A 21,434-nucleotide genomic window follows, 5' to 3' on the forward strand; every position below is an offset into this window, starting at 1 on the left:
TGTGACTGATTGGGGAGAAAAGTTTTCTATAAACAGACCCTTCATTTTCAGTTGAAAATAACGACTTTTTTATAAAAATTAAGTGCGGCTTCCTCCAAGCGAGAGCTATCCTTTGTTGATAGTTCACGCAATTCTGTCCTTCGAAGAAGAGGAAGTTTTTTTCAAAAGGAACGTCAGAGTGTGGAATTTTTATCCACTAAAACCACCCTGACTTCTCCCATACCCCGTGGAAACACCATAAAGTATAAAACCATGGGGCGGTGTTAGCTCACTTTAGCTAGTTATTTCTCCTATCTTCTATGCGTGAAGTTTCTAACAGTGCCTTCCTCCCTTTTTCCGCGTTCGCAGTTTCCTCTTGAGATGCTAGCATTCTCCTCACTACATTTTCCGGTATCAGTGCTTCACGTAAGGTTTCTCTTCTCGTTCTTGAATCTCGGACGGTGAAAGATTACGTGATCTGGGTGTTCGAGGACCTCTTCGCAGTTTGGACAATTGGACTAATTGTCAAATTTGGACCTATAGAGGTACTGGTGATACTCCCCATCAGACATCCCCGTCAGAAACTGAGATTATGATTAATCTCCCCATGTTGTCTCCCCAGCCACTTCTTGATGGTAGGGATTAGCCTATGTGTCCATCGGCCCTTTTCTAAATGGCCGCAACGCTCCTGCCATCTATTTATAGATCTATCCCATTCGCGTTCTTCATTTGCAACAAAGGATGGATTAACCATTAACCATAAAAAGTCAATAAAATTCTCGCCATCTGCAAAAAGATGTCCGTTGGCATAATTCCCGAGATCACTAATACAGCCTCAACTGAGACGATTCTGAAGGCAGAACACACCGTTAGGACTGTCCTCCTATAGGCCCGCACTCAGTCTACGAGGATTGCATGATATGTGAAATGCCTTTTCCCCAATAGGGGTAGCATAACGTAAGATCGAGCTGACCACTAAGGCAATAAGTAGCCTGAAAGTATACCGTGGCCCTCCCATGTTCGGCATTATCTTTGCCAGGGCCACACTCGCCGTGAATCCTTTATCATAAGCATTTTGCATGTATTCTTTAAAACTTAACTTCGTATATATCATCATCATCGTCATCAACGGCGCAACAACCGGCGGACTAGGCCTGCCTTAATAAGGAACTCCAGACATCCCGGTTTTGCGCCGAGGTCCATCAATTCGATATCCCTAAAAGCTGTCTGGCGTCCTGACCTACGCCATCGCTCCATCTTAGGCAGGGTCTGCCTCGTCTTCTTTTTCTACCATAGATATTGCCCTTATAGACTTTCCAGGTGGGATCATCCTCATCCATACGGATTAAGTGACCCGCCCACCGTAACCTATTGAGCCGGATTTTATCCACAACCGGACGGCCATGGTATCGCTCATAGATTTCGTCATTGTGTAGGCTACGGAATAGTCCATACTCATGTAGGGGGCCAAAAATTCTTCGGAGGATTCTTCCCTCGAACGCGACCAACAGTTCGCAATTTTTCTTGTTAAGAACCCAAGTTTCCGAGGAATACATGAGGACCGGTAAGAGTCTTGTACAGTAAGAGCTTTGACCCTATGGTGAGACGTTTCGAGCGGAACAGGTTTTGTAAGTTGAAACAGGCTCTGTTGGCTGACAACAACCGTGCGCGGATTTCATCATCGTAGCTGTTATCGGTTGTGATTTTCGACCCTAGATAGGAGAAATTGTCAACGGTCTCAAAGTTGTATTCTCCTATTCTTATTCTTCTTCGTGTTTGACCAGTGCGGTTTGATGTTGTTGGTTGATTCGTCTTCGGTACTGACGTTGCCACCATATATTTTGTCTTGCCTTCATTGATGTGCAGCCCAAGATCTCGCGCTAATCGCCGCCTGCTCGATCTGGATGAAGGCAGTTTGTACGTCTCGGGTGGTTCTTCCCATGATGTCGATATCGTCAGCATAGGCCAGTAATTGGGTGGACTTGAAGAGGATCGTACCTCTTGCATTTACCTCAGCATCACGGATCCCTTTCTCGAGGGCCAGGTTAAAGAGCATGTATGATAGGGCATTCCCTTGTCGTAGACCGTTGTTGATGTCGAATGGTCTTGAGAGTGATCCTGCTGCTTTTATCTGGCCTCGCACATTGGTCAGGGTCAGCCTAGTCAGTCTTATTAATTTCGTCGGGATACCGAATTCTTTCATGGCCGTGTACAGTTTTACCCTGGCTATGCTATCATAGGCGGCTTTAAAGTCGATGAACAGATGGTGCAACTGTTGTCCATATTCCAACAGTTTTTCCATCGCTTGCCGCACAGAGAAAATCTGATCTGATCTGATTTGCCTGCAGTGAAGCCTCTTTGGTATGAGCCAATGATGTTCTGGGCGTATGGGGTTATCCGGCCTAGCAAGATAGAGCAACGTGATACCTCTATAATTGCTGCACTGTGTGATATCTCCCTTTTTATGTATGAGACAGATAATGCCTCGTTGCCAATCGTCACGCATTGATTCGCTGTCCCATATCTTGAGCACAAGTTGATGAACCACTTGGTGTAACTGGTCGCCTCCATATGTAACCAATTCGGCTGTAATTTCATCGGCTCCTGGCGACTTATGATTTTTTAGCCGATGAATTGCATGGACTGTTTCTCCTAAACTTGGTGGTGGCAGTATTTGTCCGTCGCTCTAATATGCCCATTCTGTCGGAAATTTTTTAGTTCACAGACTTGTTGGTTCTCCCAGGCTTCCTTTTTCCGTCGTCTCTCGGACATTGGAAGATTACGTGATCTGGGTCCACGACAACTCCTTCGCAGTTTGGACAATTGACAGAATTGTCCAATTGGAGCCAATAGAAGTACTGGCGATATTACCCATGCCCTGTCAGAAACTGACTGAGATTATAATTAATCTCCCAATATTGTCTCCCCAGCCACTCCTTGATTGTAGGGATTAGCCTGTGTGTCCACCGCCCTTTCCCAAGTGGCCACAACGCTCCTACCATCTATTCACAAATCTCGCCCATTCGCGTTCTTCATTTGCAACACAAGACAGAAAATTGATAGACCAGTAGCTTCCTCCAAAATACAATTTTTATTTTTCAATGTAGATATATACATGAAGGAGGTAAGTTGCCCCCGAAATATATATCTACAATGAAAAATGAAAATTGTAGTTTGGAGGAAGCTACTGGTCTATCAATTTAAGTCTAAACTAACAATAACAGACAATATCTAATCTCCAACAAAAGACAGATTTTATATGCTCGCAATCTCATCTGCCAAGACGTCAATTGGCATCATTCCCGAGATGACGAATGCAGCCTCATCTGAGACAGTTCTGAAGGCAGAACACACGCTTAGGGCTATCTTCCTATAGACCACACTCAGTGTATGACCATTGCATGATATGTAAAATGCCTTTCCCTAAATAGGGGTGGCATAAAGCAAGATCGAGCTCGCCACCAAGGCAATAAATAGCCTGAAAGTATACCGTAGCCCCATAGGTTCGCATTATCCTTACCAGAGTCACATTCGTCTTGAATCCCTTGTCACAAGCATATTGCCGGTGTTTTTTAAAACTTAACTTCGTATTTATCGTCACTCCCAAGTATTTGATGCCCGGCTTGGAAGTGATGATGTGATTTACGGGTAATTTCGGACGTAATTGCGCTTACGGCACTTTGTGATGAGGACCACTTCCGTTTTTCGTCCCAGTGCCAGTTCAGCGCTCTCCAACCAGGCCTTAGCAGCACTAACTGCCTCGCAAAAATATAACTCAGCATCCTCTAAATGCTTTTCAACTACAACCAACGCTATATCATCTGCATAACCAGCAACTTCTCCTCCTCCGAAATCGAAGGATTAAATACATTATTGTACATAATGTTCCACACACACAGTGTCAAACCAAAGCCTCCTTTCTGTTAAATAGCCATCGACAATAGTAGCGAGGTAAGTGGGAACTCCACTCGCTGCCAGGGTTTTCCGTATCAAGCGCCAACTGGTTAAATTGAACGTATTTCTTACGTCAAGGGTTATCACCACGCAGTATTTGCTGCTATGGTTGATCTGGCTTTACGAAACCCGCACTGTCAATCTGAAAGGAATCCTCGGCTCTCAATAACTGAGAGTAACCTATTGTAGATTATGCGCTCTAATATTTTCCCCATAGTGTAGAGATATGGGTCTGATGGGATAGTAGACCTGGAGGTTTACCAATCTTAGGTAGCAGCACCAGTTTCTGTTGTTTCCATGCTTTAGGAAATATCCTATCGGACATGCACGCTTCGAACAATTCAGTAAACATGTGTGGTCTGGATTTCATCGAGAATTTAAGGGTTCTTTTCGGTATTCCGTCCAGGCGCGGAGCTTTATTGTCACCTGCATTACTGCAGAAATTACCGTCACATTCAGAGATTTTTGAAATGAGTCAGTGTCTCTCTCTTGCTGATGGAATAATCTCTGCATGATTTTCAACAAGAGGGTAGGGTACGAGATCTGTGGGATGCCCGACCTCTAAGCCGTCTCATCAGAATTCTTTAGGCGCTTCTCCCCGGATTTACATCCTTAAAACATTACCCCTTGCTCCGCTAGAAGGCAAGCTTGAGGTCTGTGCACGCTTTTTGGTAAAATGCTCCTTTTGCTCCTGATCGCTGCTACCTACCGCCTTCTGAGCAATTCGTCTGATTCGATGGCGGGCTGATCGAAGGCTAGCCAATTCACTATTCCAATAGTAGTTGGGTCTTCTACTGATAAATAAGCATTTCCTAGGCATGGACGCGTTACATTCCTTGGCGATGCTTTGTGTGATAAGGAGAGCTCCCCCCGTGAGCCCGTCCGCTTTAGAAAATTGGCCTAGCCACACATTCACGAAGCTTTCCTCGTCCAATACTATTGCAAACCAGCCTGATGCCCTTCTCCGCTGCTGTTTCCTTGGCATGTATGATAACTCCTTAGTTCAAAGATGTTTGTCTGCCGATCGCTGTTGGTGTAGCCCTCGTAAACTTTGGTCAGGAATAGAAAAAATTGAGAACATACCAACAAAATTTATGGCAAAAATCGGCTACTAAAAATGTAACTGAGAAACTTGAATACATACAACAAATCGCAAATGTCAAATTTTTGACGAGGCACTATCAAAGGAAGAACGGACGAATGAACTTTTCTTATAGACTCAATTTATCGATCTCGCAGGATCCCACAAGTACTTGACGAATGTCATTTGTTTTCCATTCGAGGGGTACCTATTTTATTGTGGTGAGGGAGCGCAGTAAGGAAGATCCTCTAGGGAGTCAGAAGTATCAACTGATTCAAACCAGTAATCAAAACTCCAAACCAAGTTCTGATTACCGTACCGAAAGCTGAATGGTCACAGGGACGCTCACTTTCAAATAGATTGGTCTTAGCAAAAAAAAAGCTCTGCAGAGATTGACTTACTTTCCCCTGTAAAACTAAAGCCATAGCAGCAATTATGAAAAACTACAAAACAAAAAACATATAAGAAAACAAAAACTAGAACTAATCTCGGCGGTGACAATGCAACTCTGAGTGAAGAGACAACTATAAGCTTATCGATGAAGAACTTGAGTTAAGACGCAGATTTTCTACTTATTCAAGTGGAAACCAATCCAAGTGGGGGCTCAGTCTTTAATGGACGAACCGAAAAAGGACCCCTGCTGCCAACTAGCGGTGAGGTTAAAACTACGAATGAGCACCTGTCCTCGGGCAGCAAACAGCCTTCGACCAGACCACCTCCAGGCGCGCCGCATTCGGGAAAATTACAACCCGCGATGTACCAACGTTGAGAGAAAGGGAGCATCCGGGGCACCATGGTTAAGGGCAAATCGAAGCAGTAGCGGTCCTCGGAGGATTCCAAATCTTCGACATAAAAACCAGTAAAGAGTGCTTGGTCGGCAGCGGCTAAGCGTTCATTTGGTGGATGGGTCCGTTATGATACTGAGCAGTGCGAATGGCTTACGGAGAAAGTTCTCCTAGCTGTAAGCACTGCATCCTCGCAATGGAATAAGCTTCGCATTAAGTCGGGAGGTATGTACTGTAAAATGTTATGGCTAAACTTTTCCAAAGAAAACACGAACGCGTGACTGAGGCAGTACTTCTCATCCCTCAACGATGAGTGAGAGGGTGCGCGACTAACTCTGAAAAGGGTCTCTCAGCTGCCGTCGTTCAGAATGTGTTCCGGTGTCGAAGGGGGTAATGGTGCTGAGGTTTTGGAACAACACACCCACATGAATGTTGGTAGGCAGCAAAATAGGTGAGAGAGCTGATTGGCCGGGAACTTTCCTTATTATCGGCGTTCCTGAACCGGATGTTAAAAAATTTCGGGAACAAACGGGCTGCCGACCCTAAAGGCTTGGGACCGTCACGTTACAAGTGTCGGCTCCTAAAACCATTGAACGGGATGTGCAGCCCACGGCAGGGGCATTCCGGAGAAAAGAATAGCTTTTATCAGAGTGACATATGATGGCGCAAAATGTGGCGTGGTGCATTGGGACAAAATCTCGGAATATCGTGAGGTTCAAAGCGGAGTCCGCCAGGGTTGGATACTGTCATCGATATTATTTCCTCTTGTTACGGTTGACGTTCTTGCTTGACCGAAAGATGTGAAGGAAATCAAGGGACGATGATTTCTTTCCTCAAACACCTCAACTACGCTGATGATACCTTTTTGCTCTCTGAATGGTCATGGACCTTGGCCAAATGGTTCTTGATTTGGAAAGAGAGGCAAGTAGAGTTGGATTGAAGATAAGCGCATCTGGCATCGAAAATGTCAATCACTTTGTATATCTAGAAAGTGTGGTTTCTTGGGTACTTGCGTAGAACAGTAGAGGGGACGTGCGGGCGTCTCGGAAAGTAGGTAACCGCAAACGATGACGCGTAGGTTTGGTTGACATTCCCTACTATCGAATGGAATACTGTTTAGTTGATCTTACCAGCGACTTTAAGTTTAAAATGGTTTTAAATCGAGAATTGGGAGTATTACAGTCCTTATCTTGGTCCAGTACTCCTGTCCAGTATCTTGGAATAATTTCATGAAAACTTCAAGTTAAATCCGGATTGTTATATAACACAGAAAGATTTTCCACCAGAATAAAGATTACCCCCTATTGATCAATTATATGCTACGAAGCGCCCTCATGAATCAGTTACTCCACAGTTGCTATCACCAAAAATGAAAAATTCAGTGTTGAATCCTGTGTCACTGTACAAGTTCCACCTAAAATTCTGGGACCAAAGAAGAATTACAGGAACAAACTAGTGTACCAAAATTGCAAAAGTTAAATTACTTCCGAAACATATCTTGACTTAATTCAATGATATCTTTGTCAAAACAGAGAACCATGGTCCCTATTATCCCCTAAATGGAGTTAACATGTTGACACTACATACTCGCCATTGCTGTCAATTTGCAGACGTAGGTTTTCGCTTCCTCAACATGTTACCAGAAAGCATACACTCCTCCTATACTATTTTGCACCATATGTTTCTAGGACGACCCACTCGTCGACGCGGATTCCATGGCATGGCATAATCAGTAATGAAGTTATATCCCTCCCACTCATCTATCCACTGTCATTTTTTGCACTCTAGTTAACAAATTTGCCGGTTCTCCCTTCGCGATTGCGTCAGGCCAGATTATCACATGACAAGGCTGACACAATTGCTAACCAAGAAATGAAGCCTACGAGTAATAATGACGAACATTTTCTTTGTACTGCTCAAATATAGTTACATATGGAGAAGTTTGGCGCGGAATAACCTCAATTTATGGTTAGTGCTGGGGTAGCTGCATACAAGTATTACGGAGAGGCAGTAAACCCTTTCCTCAAATCGCTCGTTAAAGTAGACTTCGTCGTTTTTCAGTGATTAATTTACTTCTATCAAATGTGTCAACTTTTTAGAGAAGTGAAGGCAACTGTCAAATGAGTATTCATATCAAAACACCAAAGTACTCAGGATGACATGAGTCCTTTCTCTCCATATATGCAGCCTTGGCGAGGTAATCAAAGAAGAGAAAGTAATTAACATGGACGGGTATTTTTGTTTCCACTGACAGAAGACATGTTGGAGCAATACCATCTATTTCAAACATGCCCACTGACCAAACTCCAGGGGCAATACCACGTTAAGGCCTTATTTACTCCCGTGCAATGCTTGAAGAGTGTCCAAGATAATTTCAATTTCCACCCATGCAATTCTTAATGAAAATCTATTTCAGTGTGGTTAGTTAGGATATCGGTTGATGACCAAAGGGCTAACGGAAACGCAGAATAATTATCTCACTGTCAACCATGGTTTCAAATAGAATTTACATATTCAATGCAGTGGGCATATGGATAACACCCAGAGCTATAGGACTCGGAATGGTTGAATGGAAACTCATCGTTAAAAGCCGGCAGAAAAGGCGGTGCACTATAGTCTACATGGAGATGCCGGTAGCAAGCGACAAACTGCTGCTAATTACCTCTGTCCTTAAAAAAAGTGGCCATCAATTCCTTAAAGATATGTCCATCTTGACAAAAGAAACGAGACCAGCTTATAATCAAATCAAGAAAATTTCACTACTTTGGTCCACATTTCTCGTTTCGCTGTTCAAGTAAATACTTAACATATTCGTATATATACTTTGCAACTAGCCTTTATCCTTTTGATATTATAGCAGTCCATAATTGAACCAGAAAAGCTTTTCCTTGACTTTTTCCTCGACAGTTTGGTTCAAATCATAGACAAAGAGCGCTTCTCCAACGGTATTCAAACTGTGAAATGTCCTTTCTCATATCCTGCGTATCCAATACAACAACCGATTCAAATCCTTCAACCTATCAATCCTGAATCCTTACCATCTAAACTTACCTTCAACTTCACCTTCCTCATGCACTTGGTCTCCTCCCAACGGTCCAGTTCCGCCCATTCTTTGCCTTTCCTCCTGAGCAAGTAGTAACGATAGACAACAATTGTCACTGCAAGTAGTAGCGCCACTCCTGTCCCTGTGGCTGCTCCTAGAACTGCCGAACTAACCATGACCATTTCGTCACAGATGCGGTTGACCCTTTCAACTATGCAGGCTAACGAACGATACCTCAGTTCACTTTCAACAATTACGACACCTCGCTCCCGCTTTCTTGTCTAGTCCACCCCGCTATTCACTCTTTACACTTTGCGGTTAATCTGGAAAAAGGGAAAAAAGGATCAGTGCAGATTACAAGAAAAATACTAAAATTTTATCGTTTTGTTGGACAATGTGGGTAGCGGAATACAAGTACGTATTAAGGACGTAATGAAAAGAGCAGTTAGCCCCACAATTCATTAAACCCAAGAAAAAGATTTACTTCTTCAAACTTTTACTACAGTTTTGGTGGAATATACATGGAAGTACAGGACGAGCAGGGCTTAAGTAGGGCGAAAACATTTCGAAGTTATGGGTTCACTCGGAACAACACCCCAAAAAGGATAATGGGCCTGAATAAAACGATAAACCCTTGGCTCGTGGATATTTAGGCTTCTTCGCTTCTATCGAGTATGTTGCCCTGAGTGGCCTCGGATTTTTCCCAGGATTGGCACAAAAAAGGATATGAGGTGAGAGTTACAATCCTTCTACAAAGGTTTCATTGAACTGCCTGAATAACCGGCAAGTCATTTCGAGATTACACGGAAAAGATATAAAAAGGGGAATTTCTCGTAATTTAGTTTTTCGGCTCAATTTGTGTAACACAGATTGTGCCATAAGATTTAAAACGAATGGTTCTTAGAAGATGTTTTCTTTTTTGGGAAGACAGTTTTGTCAAAGTGAGCAGGATAATTTTTAAGGATAATAGCTTCAACGCAAGTATTTCGCTTTCATTGTGACATTGAACTTTTCCCTTGTCATTGTTAGCTACTCATTCATTCATTATCCTGGTCTTGTACGTACTTATTAGTCAGCTTGGCAAATTCATCAATATAGAAACTTTGGGTGATGCAAGATCTTGTCATTTTTAGCTAATCTAACGTAGTCAAACTGGAGTTGGGTGTTTCTCTTCCTTTTTGGCATTGGGGTAAAAAAGGATTAAATAACACTGAGAAGTAACAAGAAAGAAAAAGTAAAAAGTGCATCACTTACGGTTAGTCAAAGAAATTATTCTTACCTAAAAGTTATATGAGCCGAAATATGAGATAACAAGCTCAAGGGTTATCACAATCTCTCCGAAGGTCCGGGATGAAAGGACCGCGCGTGAAAATTTGGAGTATTTTTCATGAAGGGCAGAAGGGTCCTTGCCCTTGCAAATGACACTGGACTGCAAAGGGGATCACAAACGCCTGGAGAAAAGTAGCTACCAAGAAAAAGACAGGCGGGAAGGCGTAACTGGACGTAATGATTATCTCCAAGCGAGAAAGGCATCATATAACAGTCTCCCAAAGGTTCAGCGAAATCCTAACCCTATTGGAAAAGGGTAAGGCACAGAAAGCGCTCAAGCTAGTGATGGCAGAAAGAATAAACTGAGTCACAAGTTGGCTTAAGGATTAGGTAAGACTAAGGTAATGTTACAGATATCCTGTCTTTAATCACATACCGGCTGCAAAAGCTCCAACGAATCAACAAGAATGGCAGAGGCATTGATACATTGCAGGCAATAGCAGACACCCGGGTAAAGTTTCGAATCGGATACATATGTGGCGCGGCAGGATCAGCGGACAGATGACGTCACCGGCGCTCCGCTCAGTTCAGACCTCGCTACAAGAGTGAAGAACAGAGTAGGTGACGAGAAACGTCAGATGAAAAAAATAACAATAATAAGTAAGAAAAAGACAGTTGGTTGGCAGTCATTGTGAAAAGAACGAGTTTTGTGCAGGAAGAAAATAGTTACGAACGGAAATCAGTATAATTTCTAATATCCTGGATTTATAATAGGAGTACTTTTTTGAAATTGTGTATTGAACTTTGTTAAATACGAGAACTTTGTAAAATACAAAAAACATGCCAGAAAACTATTTCAAACGTACCTGGTTTGAAGTAATAAAAACTTGTTGTTTCTTTTTCGTTGGTGTGGATATTTATTCTTGTAAATACCGATTTTTCGGTACAACAAGTTTGTTAGCACTGATGAAGGGAACAAGTGGTTCCCGAAATATCGGTATTTGCAAGAATAAATATCCACACCAACGAAAAAGAAACAACAAGTTTTTATTACTTCAATTAATTAATCGTTGGAAACACCGCATAATTTCACTCAGAGTACCTGGTTTGTTAATTTTACCTGGAATTCCGGACGAATTGTCTAGATATTATCAAGTTTTCATTAAAGTGAAGGGATAAATATCGGTTCAACTTGGAAAAGAATACAATCTCCTAAACATAGACGCATAATTGCAAAACGGGGCGGAGCTTACTATTGCAGAAGTAGTGGCAGTCGTGTGTGGCCATTTAGAGAACAGGCCTTTCAAAGCCTGGTGGTTGTTATTCTTCTAGCGTAACTTCACCGGACAATAAGATGCAGTGCCCACTTACGTAAAAGGATATAGTCTAAAAATCATAGCCATTTGAATGGAGTAGTCGAAGACAAATGTCAAGAAAGGTATTTTACTCGAAATAAACGTGAACTTGGGGCTTTTCAGCACAAAAATTCAGAAGTTCCGTACATGTCCGAACGAATAACAGCTCCGGTAAATCTGTACAAGCAACGACACAACCCTTTCTTGCTATTTCTAGGTAATGTCGCCTGTGGCTCGGAGGTTTATATCCGAAGAAGCTGTCTGTAGCCCAGCTGATTTTCCGTCACTGCTTCTTATATTTCTTGGCGAGAATCTTCCTGAGTTTTGCAAAAGCACAGATGCTTCCAATATTCTGATAAAACTCCCACCGAAATGGCCGGCTTGTTCTTTTTCAGACAGTCCATGTCAGTATTTCAGTCTGTAGCAGATATCGAACACATACTTGGTTAGCTTCCTGAGATTTGATAGATATTTATTCTACCACGGAGGCGTTGGGGACACAGATGCGTGTTTTGCATTTGCGTCGCAGCCTATCGACGGGTTGGTATTTCTCGCTGCGATAATGGACATCCGTCGATGTAATTCTTCTGGTGGAGACCACTGGTTGTGAAAGATGTGAATCGAGGAGACATTCATCACTCCCGCATATTTCAGTTTGACCATGGTTAGGTCGCCTTTCTGTGATGCGAACACAAAAGGGTGTGCAGCCTCTTTGCGACTAGGCAACATGCTCTAGGTCTGTCCCAATCAGCGTCTCTTGTACTACGGAATAAATTGTAATATATAGTTTAGAGTACCCTTCCTATCCAAGGCTCCTATACCATTGCGATGTCGATGTCTTTCTCTCAGGAGGAGGCCAACAGATTAGTTTAAGTGCATTTGAAGTGCTACAGATTTACCCCCACTACTCCCAGCATGATCTGCTTCCATAAGAGGAAGCGTCAGACCGTCAATTTTGATTTCCCAAAGGACCTTGGCCGGGTCGGCTGGGTTCAAATCATTGTCCAGTTTCACGGAGCGGAACTTTCACCTGGCTGCGAATCACACTTTGTGGTCTGCCCCTTTTCCGGTATTTGCAAGCATTCTCTATTCATACGGAATAGGAAAGGTTGGCTGTTCACCTGGGGATCCTCTTCTTTGATCACCAACTTCGACGGTATCGAGGGAGGGAGGATTGGAAATCCCTCTCCCTATTCTTGGTTCCTGTACAGCAGTAATACAGCTGGCATCGGATGTAGTACCCTAGACGGGTATTCTCTCCTTGCTGAATGCCAGTAATTCGTTGTCCAATGCTGCACCGGGAATTAAACACCTATTGTCCTTCCATGGTCCGCTGTTTATTTCTAGATATGGAATTCATGTATTGATCACACGAGAAATCCAGAAAAAATATTCGGCCTGGATGGCGCAGCCACCAAGGCAACGATTAGAATCGAAACTGAAAGTAACGAGGGTATTCCAGTTCCCCATATTAGCGACCAAGCTCCTCATTGTTGGTATGTATGTGTATGGGATAAGAATACTGGAAGTTCCCACCAAGTGTTACAGGCGCTCAGAATATGGGCACACGCCTGTAACCTGCAAGAGACCTGGCAGGATAGCAGCATGATGCAGATACGGTCGGGTAGATTATAAAACGAATACCTGTAACGAAGAAGGGAGTTGCCTTCTCCGCACGGATTCGTGAGAACGTTGTACATATTGCGCGTTTGGGGCGGTGTCCAGAGAGAAACAAATTATCGAAATGGTGTCAAGAACCTATGCCGTTCCGGCACCAAGACTGCGAAGGACCTATTCTCAATGTAGCCTTCCCGGGGGACCGTTGGCAAGTTCTGAAAGACTTTTCGGTAAGCGACCATAAATACATCGTGTTCCAAGTGGTGGAAACCACCTCTTGGTGTGTATTAACCCGGCGCTCTTCCAGTGCATGGAAAGTTGCGTGGATTAACACCGGGAGATTCGTTAAAGGTTTTGGAGCAGGCGGAGCTGTACTGGAAGGCATTCCGTGTAGTGGTGGCACTACGGCTGGCACTCTCGAAAATTTAGTTAAGAACCTGATAACGACAGGCTGCAAAGCCTTAATCCCAAGGAGAGCAAAATTCGCTGTTGTCCAGATGGTCGAAATTGCCAAGCTCTAAAAGAGCGTCAAAAGCTTCGCTGTTGACACAACTTCTAAGTGACTAGGAGTAAGCACACAGCCCAATGACAGACTTCAGATCAGCCAAAAGAAGACTCTGCAGTAGGATAAACAAAAACAAGGCTCGCTGCTGGCAGGATCTAGTCGATGGGGTGAATGGCGATTCGCGGGGATTTGTTTATAAACTGACAGCCCCAAAAATCAGGGCTCTGCGGAAACCCTGTTTACTTAAAGCCCTATGAGTTGGGGTTTAAGAATACATTCAAAGTCGTCTCTGCCTTTCCAAAATGCGACTAACAGCCATAGAAAATTGTGGAGTAGCAACCTGCAAATTTCGAAATTTCATTGCTACGAAAACGTAAACAACGCCCTCGAATAGGGGCTCACCTTACGCCGAGGACCTTTGGCTATCGAAAACAGACTATGATTGGTTTCCGGAATATACACAACAGAGATGTTGACATTGTCCAAGAAAGGGATTGCTATATTGTGGTCACTTTTTGCTGTGGGCCATCAAGTTCAACATCGATCGCTTGTATAATCCAGCTGTCGCCCGCCAGTGGGAGAGCTATCTTGCTAATCGGGTGGCAGATACCCTGAGAAACCTGCCTGAGAGTAACGACGAGCATTAGGGCGCCATGAAAAATGGTCTTTTCTCAGATGCAAGACACGTCGAGTATGGACGTCATAAGATATAGCAATGATTTCAAAACTATATACCGCATCACAAAAGAGCTTGTGGTGGCAAATCTTTCGATGGCCATATAAAGAACGTTAATGGAAGAAGTGAAACAGCACAGGATCTTCCTGCATTGACCACATCAACACCCTACGGATCATTTTGGAACAGTGTACGAAATTTAAATCTTCGCTTCACTTGCTCTTCATCGATTTTGGGGAAGGTTTCGAGATTATGAGCAGAGAGTGTATTGGTGTGCTCCGGAGAAACTAATAGCTATTATCTGAGAGATATATGATAAATGTCACGTGCTACATCGGGTTAAAACCTCAGAAGAATTTGACATCTAAAATGAACTTAGCCAGGGTTGCACCTTTTCACCAATTTTATTTTTCTTGTGATCGGTGACGTTTCTCATGCTGCCCTGTCTGGAGAACGTGGAGGAGTTCAATGGACGGTGTCATTTTTTTCCAAACACCTCGATTGCGCTGATGGCGTCTGTTTGTTCTCTCGATTGGAATGAGAGGCAAATGGAGATGGACTGAAGATAAACACCAACAAAATCAAGATTTTTAGTATTACGGGTCAGAGAGCATCAAAAGCGGCGACCAATCTGTATATCTAGGAAATGGACGGTGGTACCAAATTAGATGTTGCCCGCTGCATTAATAGTGCTGGAATTGCTTTCGCTGCCTTGCCTAAAATTTGGAAATGCAGTCATTTTAACACCAAAATCAAGTTGAGACGGTTTTGTGCTAGTGATCTGTCTGTGTCAATATATGGGATTGACACAGGGAAAGTGATCATCACCGTCAGTCGAGAGTTCCAATCTTTCGCAAACATTTATTTAGGTCGAATCATCGGAGTACGCTGCCCTGATACTATTTCAAATGAAAAACTTGGTCGACGCAAAGTACGCTGCCATGCTACTATTGCAAATAAAGAACTTAGTCGACGTACAGACTCGTCACCCTTAAAAGATGTGATCGGAAGGCGAAAATGGCAGCGGATAGGTTACACATTATGGAGGGGTGAAAATTCCGTTGCTGGCTACACCATGCCGTGGAACCCACTGTCCCAAGATGACCGCCGTGTGGGTTGCCCGAAGAACACTTGGCACAGTAGAGGAGAATTACGGAAATTTCGGGAAGTCCTGCAGAGAACTGAAGTGCATTTTAGTAAACCGCGAGAGCGAAAGGTGAATTGGTACCCACGATGGATCATAAAACCTGGGGAATGCCTGCTAAACTAACACCAACAGCTCTACTATCAAACCCTATCTCCACCTCCACGTGGTGACAGCTGGGAGTTCTTTCTTAACGAAAAACTGCAGACGGAGAAAGATGAAGGTGAGGCTCCTGCACTTAAAAACGCAACAAATTGTACCAACTAGTCCTCCAGGTTGGGTGTATGTCCAGTACTGACAACCGCACATGGAAAACTGATGTTACGAACCCACAGAAGGAGCCTCGGATAGGTCTGATTTCCGACAGAATGGGCATATAGGAGCGATGGGTTGAGTATTTTGATGAAATGCTCAACAGCCAAAATATCGGCAAGTTAGAGGTCCCGCCAACTGAAAACGACGGACAAATGCTGCCACCACCAAGCATAGAAGAAACAGTCCGTGCAATCCACCGGCTTAAAATCATAAATGGCTAAGAGCCCAAGGAATTACAGCCCAACTAGTTAAAAATGGGGGCGACCAACTACACTGAGTAGTTCATCAACTTATACTCAAGGTGTGGGGAACGCAGCATTATCTGACCAATACATAAAAAGGGAGATATGACGCAGTGCAGCAATTTTAAAGGTATCACGTTGCTGAGTACTATCTATAAGATATTCTCCGCTATCTTGCTAAGTCGGATAACCCCATACGCCCAGAACATCATTGGCCCATACCGAAAAAGCTTCACTCCATGCAAATCAGCAACAGATCAGATTTTTCCTCTGCGGCAAGCGATGGAAAAATTGTTGGAATATGGACACCAGTTGCACCATCTATTCATCAACTTTAAAGCCGCCTATGATAGCATAGCCAGGGTAAAATTGTACACTGTCATGAGAGAATTCGGTATCCCGACGAAATTAATAAGACTGACTAGGTAGAACCTGACCAATGTGCGAGGCCAGATAAAAGCAGCAGGATCATTCTGAAGACAAATCGACATCAACAACGGTCTACGACAAGGGGGTGCCCTACCATGGGTCCCCTTTAACCTGGCCCTCGAGAAAGTGATCCGTGATACTGAGGTAAATGCAAGAGGTACGATCCTCTTCAAGTCCACCCAACCACTGGCCTATGCTGATGATATCGACATCATGGGAAGAACCACCCGAGACGTACAAACTGCCTTCATCCAGATCGAATAGGCGCGAGATCAATGAAGGCAAAATAAAATATATAGTGGCAACGTCAGCACCGAAAACGAACCAACCAACAACATCAAACCGCACTGGTCAAACGGGAAGAATAATGATAGGAGTTGATAGACCAGTAGCTTACTCCAAACTACAATTTTATTTTATTAAGCTACAGCTACTAGCTTTGTACTGATGAAGGGAGTAATTTGCTCCCGAAATATATATACATAATAAAATAAAATTGTAGTTTGGAGTAAGCTACTGGTCTATCTATTTTAGACTTAACTACAAACAGAAGGCAATATCTAACATTTTAGAAATGGTAGAAGACTATAACTTGGAGACCTTGATAATTTCTCCTATCTAGGGACGAAAATCACAACCGATAACAGCTACGATGATGAAGTCCGCGCATGGTTGTTGGCTGCCAACAGAGCCTATTTCAGTTTACAAAAACTGTTCCGCTCCAAACGTCTCATCATAGGGTCAACGCTCTTACTGTACAAGACTATGATCGTGCCAGTCCTCATGTATTCCTCGGAAACTTGGGTTCTTAGCAAGAAGAATTGCGAACTCTTGGCCGCGTTCGAGAGAAGAATCCTCCGAAGAATTTTTGGCCCCTACATGAGGATGGACGATTCCGTAGCCTACACAATGACGAAATCTATGAGCGATACCATGACCGTCCAGTTGTGGATAAAATCCTGCTCAACAGGTTACGGTGGGCGGGTCACTTAATCCGTATGGATGAGGATGATCCCACCCGGAAAGCCTTCATAGACGCCCTTATGGCAATATCTATGGTAGAAAAAGAAGACGAGGCAGACCCTGCCTAAGATGGAGCGATGGCGTAGGCCAGGACGTCAGACAGCTTTTAAGGATATCGAATTGGTGGACCTCGGCGCAAAACCGGGATGTCTGGAGTTCCTTATTAAGGCAGGCCTAGACCGGATACCGGTTGTTGCGCCGTTGATGATGATGATGATGACAGACAACACCTTGTTCTTCCAGAACCAACGGTGATTCTATACAAATCTCACCAACTCAAGTCGGAAAGTAACCTCCATCTGGATCAGGCAGAAGATTTCTGGCGAAATGAGAAGCGCTGAAAACACTCGATTTTAGAACTGGACTATACATAGAGATGCAAAAAGCGGTTATCCTTGCAGCCTGTACTATAGTTCGAAGAGTCCTGTCCAGTAACAATCTGACCTAGTGGGCTTCAGTCTTGATTCGTACTGTCTTCCATTTAAGATCCATGCCTCTGTAGTATAGAACCACCGCGTCATTATTTGAAGTGTTTGCGACAACCGGTATGTAGCAATACATTTTCGCATGGTCGGATGTTGCCTTCAGCCTATGCTTAGTTTGGTCGCCCCTCGGCTCAGTTGGGCGAGAAGAGGGTTCGTGGGCTTTTTTTAACTATATATCCTGCACATATATATAGCTCAGTGGTTAGAGCACAAGCCTATCGTACAGAAGATCGCGGTTTGAATCTCATGGTGGCAGTGGAATTTGTATCGTGATTTGACGTCGGGTACCAGTCGACTCAGCTGTGAATGAGTACCTGAGTCAAATCAAGCTAATAATCTTAGCCGAGCGAAATGCTCGGCACATTGCCTCCTATAGGGTTCTGTAATCATGTAGTGTGCCGTTACGATCTAGAAAGAAGTGCTCTAACACAGTTCATTATTGTTATTTCTATATAAATATATATATATTGCCTCCACATATCGTACGGATTGATGACAGCAGCGTGGAAGGCGCTGAAAGTTGCCCACTTTTTTCCAAAAAGGAGTTGAAAGAGGCAGCCCTCTCTATGAAAAACAGCAAGGTGCCAGAATCCGATTGTATCCCGGTAGATGTGTATAAACTGATGTTCCATCGGTTAGACTTAGCTTGAAGACAGTTCGATTTTAGAGTAAGGAGATCCACGGTGGATGCTGTCATGCAGGTCGTAGATGCCGCTCACACATCTGCCAATCTCGCCGAGTGGTGCCATAAATACCTTTAATTCCGGTAGATGAAGCGACATTCTAGGCATTTCATTCCACGTGCCGACCTATCCCTCAAGGATATTAAGGGATCACCTGGGAAACCACCCCTTCTCTATGAGACGTTAGACAGCTGGAGGAGGATGGACATCACTTCGGAGTAGCACTGGGATCTATCCTAAGGCCAGACTTCTGGAACGCTTCTTACGTGGTTTCTCATGGCTCGACATGCCAAAAGATTCGATTATGCAGATGCAGTTTCGATACTTGTTGCTGGACGCACTGTTGAGTATGCAGACTTAGCGTATTGATGGACCGGGTAAGCGGATGGATGACTGCTGTTGGTTTAAGTCTAGCGCTGGGAAAAACCGAAAATGTAATCCTGACTTAAAATAGAATCCCAATCCCGGGTTCTACGTCTAGCAGGTGACTTTTCTAATGAATACAATTCAGTCTGTTCTGCTCTAAGGTATGAGGCTAACCTCTTTGACAAAAAGGTGTACCGTACATGCCTTCGGCAAGGGCAGAGATGGGAAGCTTTGTGCGGGGCGCTTCCTGATCATAATGTTTTTTTAACCCATCCTGATTTATTTAGTTATTTACTTAATTTGACGGACAACAAACAGAGTAAACTCCAATTACTTATTGTCCTCAGGAGGAAGAGAGAGCAATAATCATATCCAATGCTTCAAACTACTTAAAGTAGACAAGTTAAAAGGACCAAGCTAAGGTAAGGTAAGGTCGTTAATAAAAAATAAAAATAACAAAGGGCCCGGAATAAATCCCTGTGGGACGCCAGAGGAGGGGGAAAGGAGCGGGAAGTGCAGCCGTCAAAAGAAACGCGGCAGGATCGCTTGGAAAGGTAAGAGGCAAGCCATAAAACAAATGGTATGGGAACGCTTAGAGACGAGAGTTTGGATAGAAGTATCTTGTGATCTACAGTGTCGGAGGCTCTAACAAAATCAGTGTAAATGGTATGTACTTCTTGCCGTGAATTTTAGACATTTGGCGACAAAGCTGGTAAAGTCAAGCGGGTTGGAGGCAGTGGACCTACGCCTAACCGCGTTCCTATTTCACTATGTTGTGGCCAAAGTGGGCGGACAACCAATCGCTGACATACCTTTCAAAGATTTTGGAACAGGAGGAAAGGAGGGTAATAGGACGATAATTCTCGGCATGCGCACGATCGCCACTTTTGCGAATGGGGATGATGAGGGTCTCTTTACATAAGCCGGGAAAATGATTCTGTACGAGGTTTTTTTGGAAATAAGAGATAGAGGAAGGGAGCTGGACTTACCAGTTTTGAGCAAAAAGAGGTTTGGAAGACCATCGTAGCCAGGTCCAACATTGGCATCAAGTTTCCCAATGAGGTAGGCGATGCAGGGTATGCTACATCCACTACCGGGAGCGATTCGGATGAAGGAGGAGGAACATTGACCGAGGAAAAATGGCAGCAGTGTAAATCACAAGATAGTTGGAGGGAGCTAGCTGAGGAGCCAGAGAATTTAATGGACGGAGAGGATTTACTGAATGTGGGACCAGAAAGATTTGAAGTTTTCGCGCTGATGGTGATCGTGTGAATAATCCCCCTCGCCTTTCTTGCTTAGGAGCGTAAAGCCATATACGAGCGCAATGGAAGTGGAAGTCTCGTGAAGAACGGCAACGTACATTAAATGAGTGGAAACTCTCTTGGCAAAACGACTCAAGAGGCAGATGGATTGCAGGACTCATTGGTAACTTAGGTGTGAATCGAAAGCATAGTGAGAGTGACTAATTCCTTACCCAGGAGCACGAGGATTTTCAGTCTTAGCCGCATAAGATCGCAATCCCCGGACTGTGTATTTTACAATGGGGTCGTGTACGACGCCGATCATACCTTTTCGTTGTGGAAGGTGGGTTGGGATTCGTCAACAATTTCATTCAAACACGGGGGAGCTCTCCCCAGACAACATTGTCAGAGAGATGCTGTTACATATTACGATCGGGGTCTTCCTGCTGCGAAAAGGATAGAGCCCGAAAGGCGGAGGGACAGGGTGGCAAAGGATTCCTTGAACTAGCAGTTCCCTTCCTTCTTTCCCGTCGCGTTAATAAAAGGATTTCCCTGATTTGAAGGCTTCCCAAGATGAGACAGCGAGAGAACCCACTCGAAGAAAAGTGACAAACGGTTCCACGTTGGTTCTCTGACGATGGGGAATGTTTAGTTCGTAGTTTGACTGAGGAGAGTAGTGCGAGGTTACGGAACCACCACTTTGTATGTCAACGCCACATAGTATAGCGGGCTATAAATTATTCGTTACATTTAGTAACACTTTAAAGATATGGCAATAGTCTATTAATCCAAATTTCAATTTTGTAATTTGATCCTTAGTAAGATATTCATTTCCAGACACGAGTAATTCAGTAGGTTGGTTGCCAAGGTCTCCAGCCTCGCAAAACGTGAAATGTTCTCAACTTGTCTGAGTTCTTGAATGTGGGAAAACAAAGAAACATAATATTTAATTACAAAAAAAAACCATTTTTTCACAACGTGAATTCATCATTAATTCTAATAAATTGAATAAAAAAGAAGCAGAAAAATTGTTTCGTAGATATCCATGTGAATTCTCAGTCACATATTCCAATCCAGAAAAATAATATGCAAAGACGTACCAACCCTCAATAGAAATTCAATATGGTTCAATAAAATAATTATTCCGTACGGAACAAAGGAAGAGATGAGAATCTGCTCCAAATGGTGAGCGCTGACAATTGAACTTTTGATTGGTTTTTTCCGTAATTGACTTTCTGAGAA

The 21,434-nt window shown here is 43.6% G+C and overlaps 1 protein-coding gene across 1 annotated transcript in view; it reads right to left on the minus strand.

Annotated features, from left to right (window-relative positions):
* LOC119647651 (synaptotagmin-1) overlaps window positions 1-21,434 on the minus strand; it is a 325,595-nt gene that overhangs the window by 157,576 nt on the left and 146,585 nt on the right. The window contains exon 3 of the mRNA XM_038048720.1: window positions 8,851-9,165. Within this exon, the coding sequence (XP_037904648.1) occupies window positions 8,851-9,024 (174 nt within the window). The 5' untranslated portion in view covers window positions 9,025-9,165. The remainder of the gene's footprint in view (window positions 1-8,850; window positions 9,166-21,434) is intronic.

This window comes from Hermetia illucens, chromosome 2, assembly GCF_905115235.1.
Source record: "Hermetia illucens chromosome 2, iHerIll2.2.curated.20191125, whole genome shotgun sequence".
NCBI lineage: Eukaryota > Metazoa > Arthropoda > Insecta > Diptera > Stratiomyidae > Hermetia > Hermetia illucens.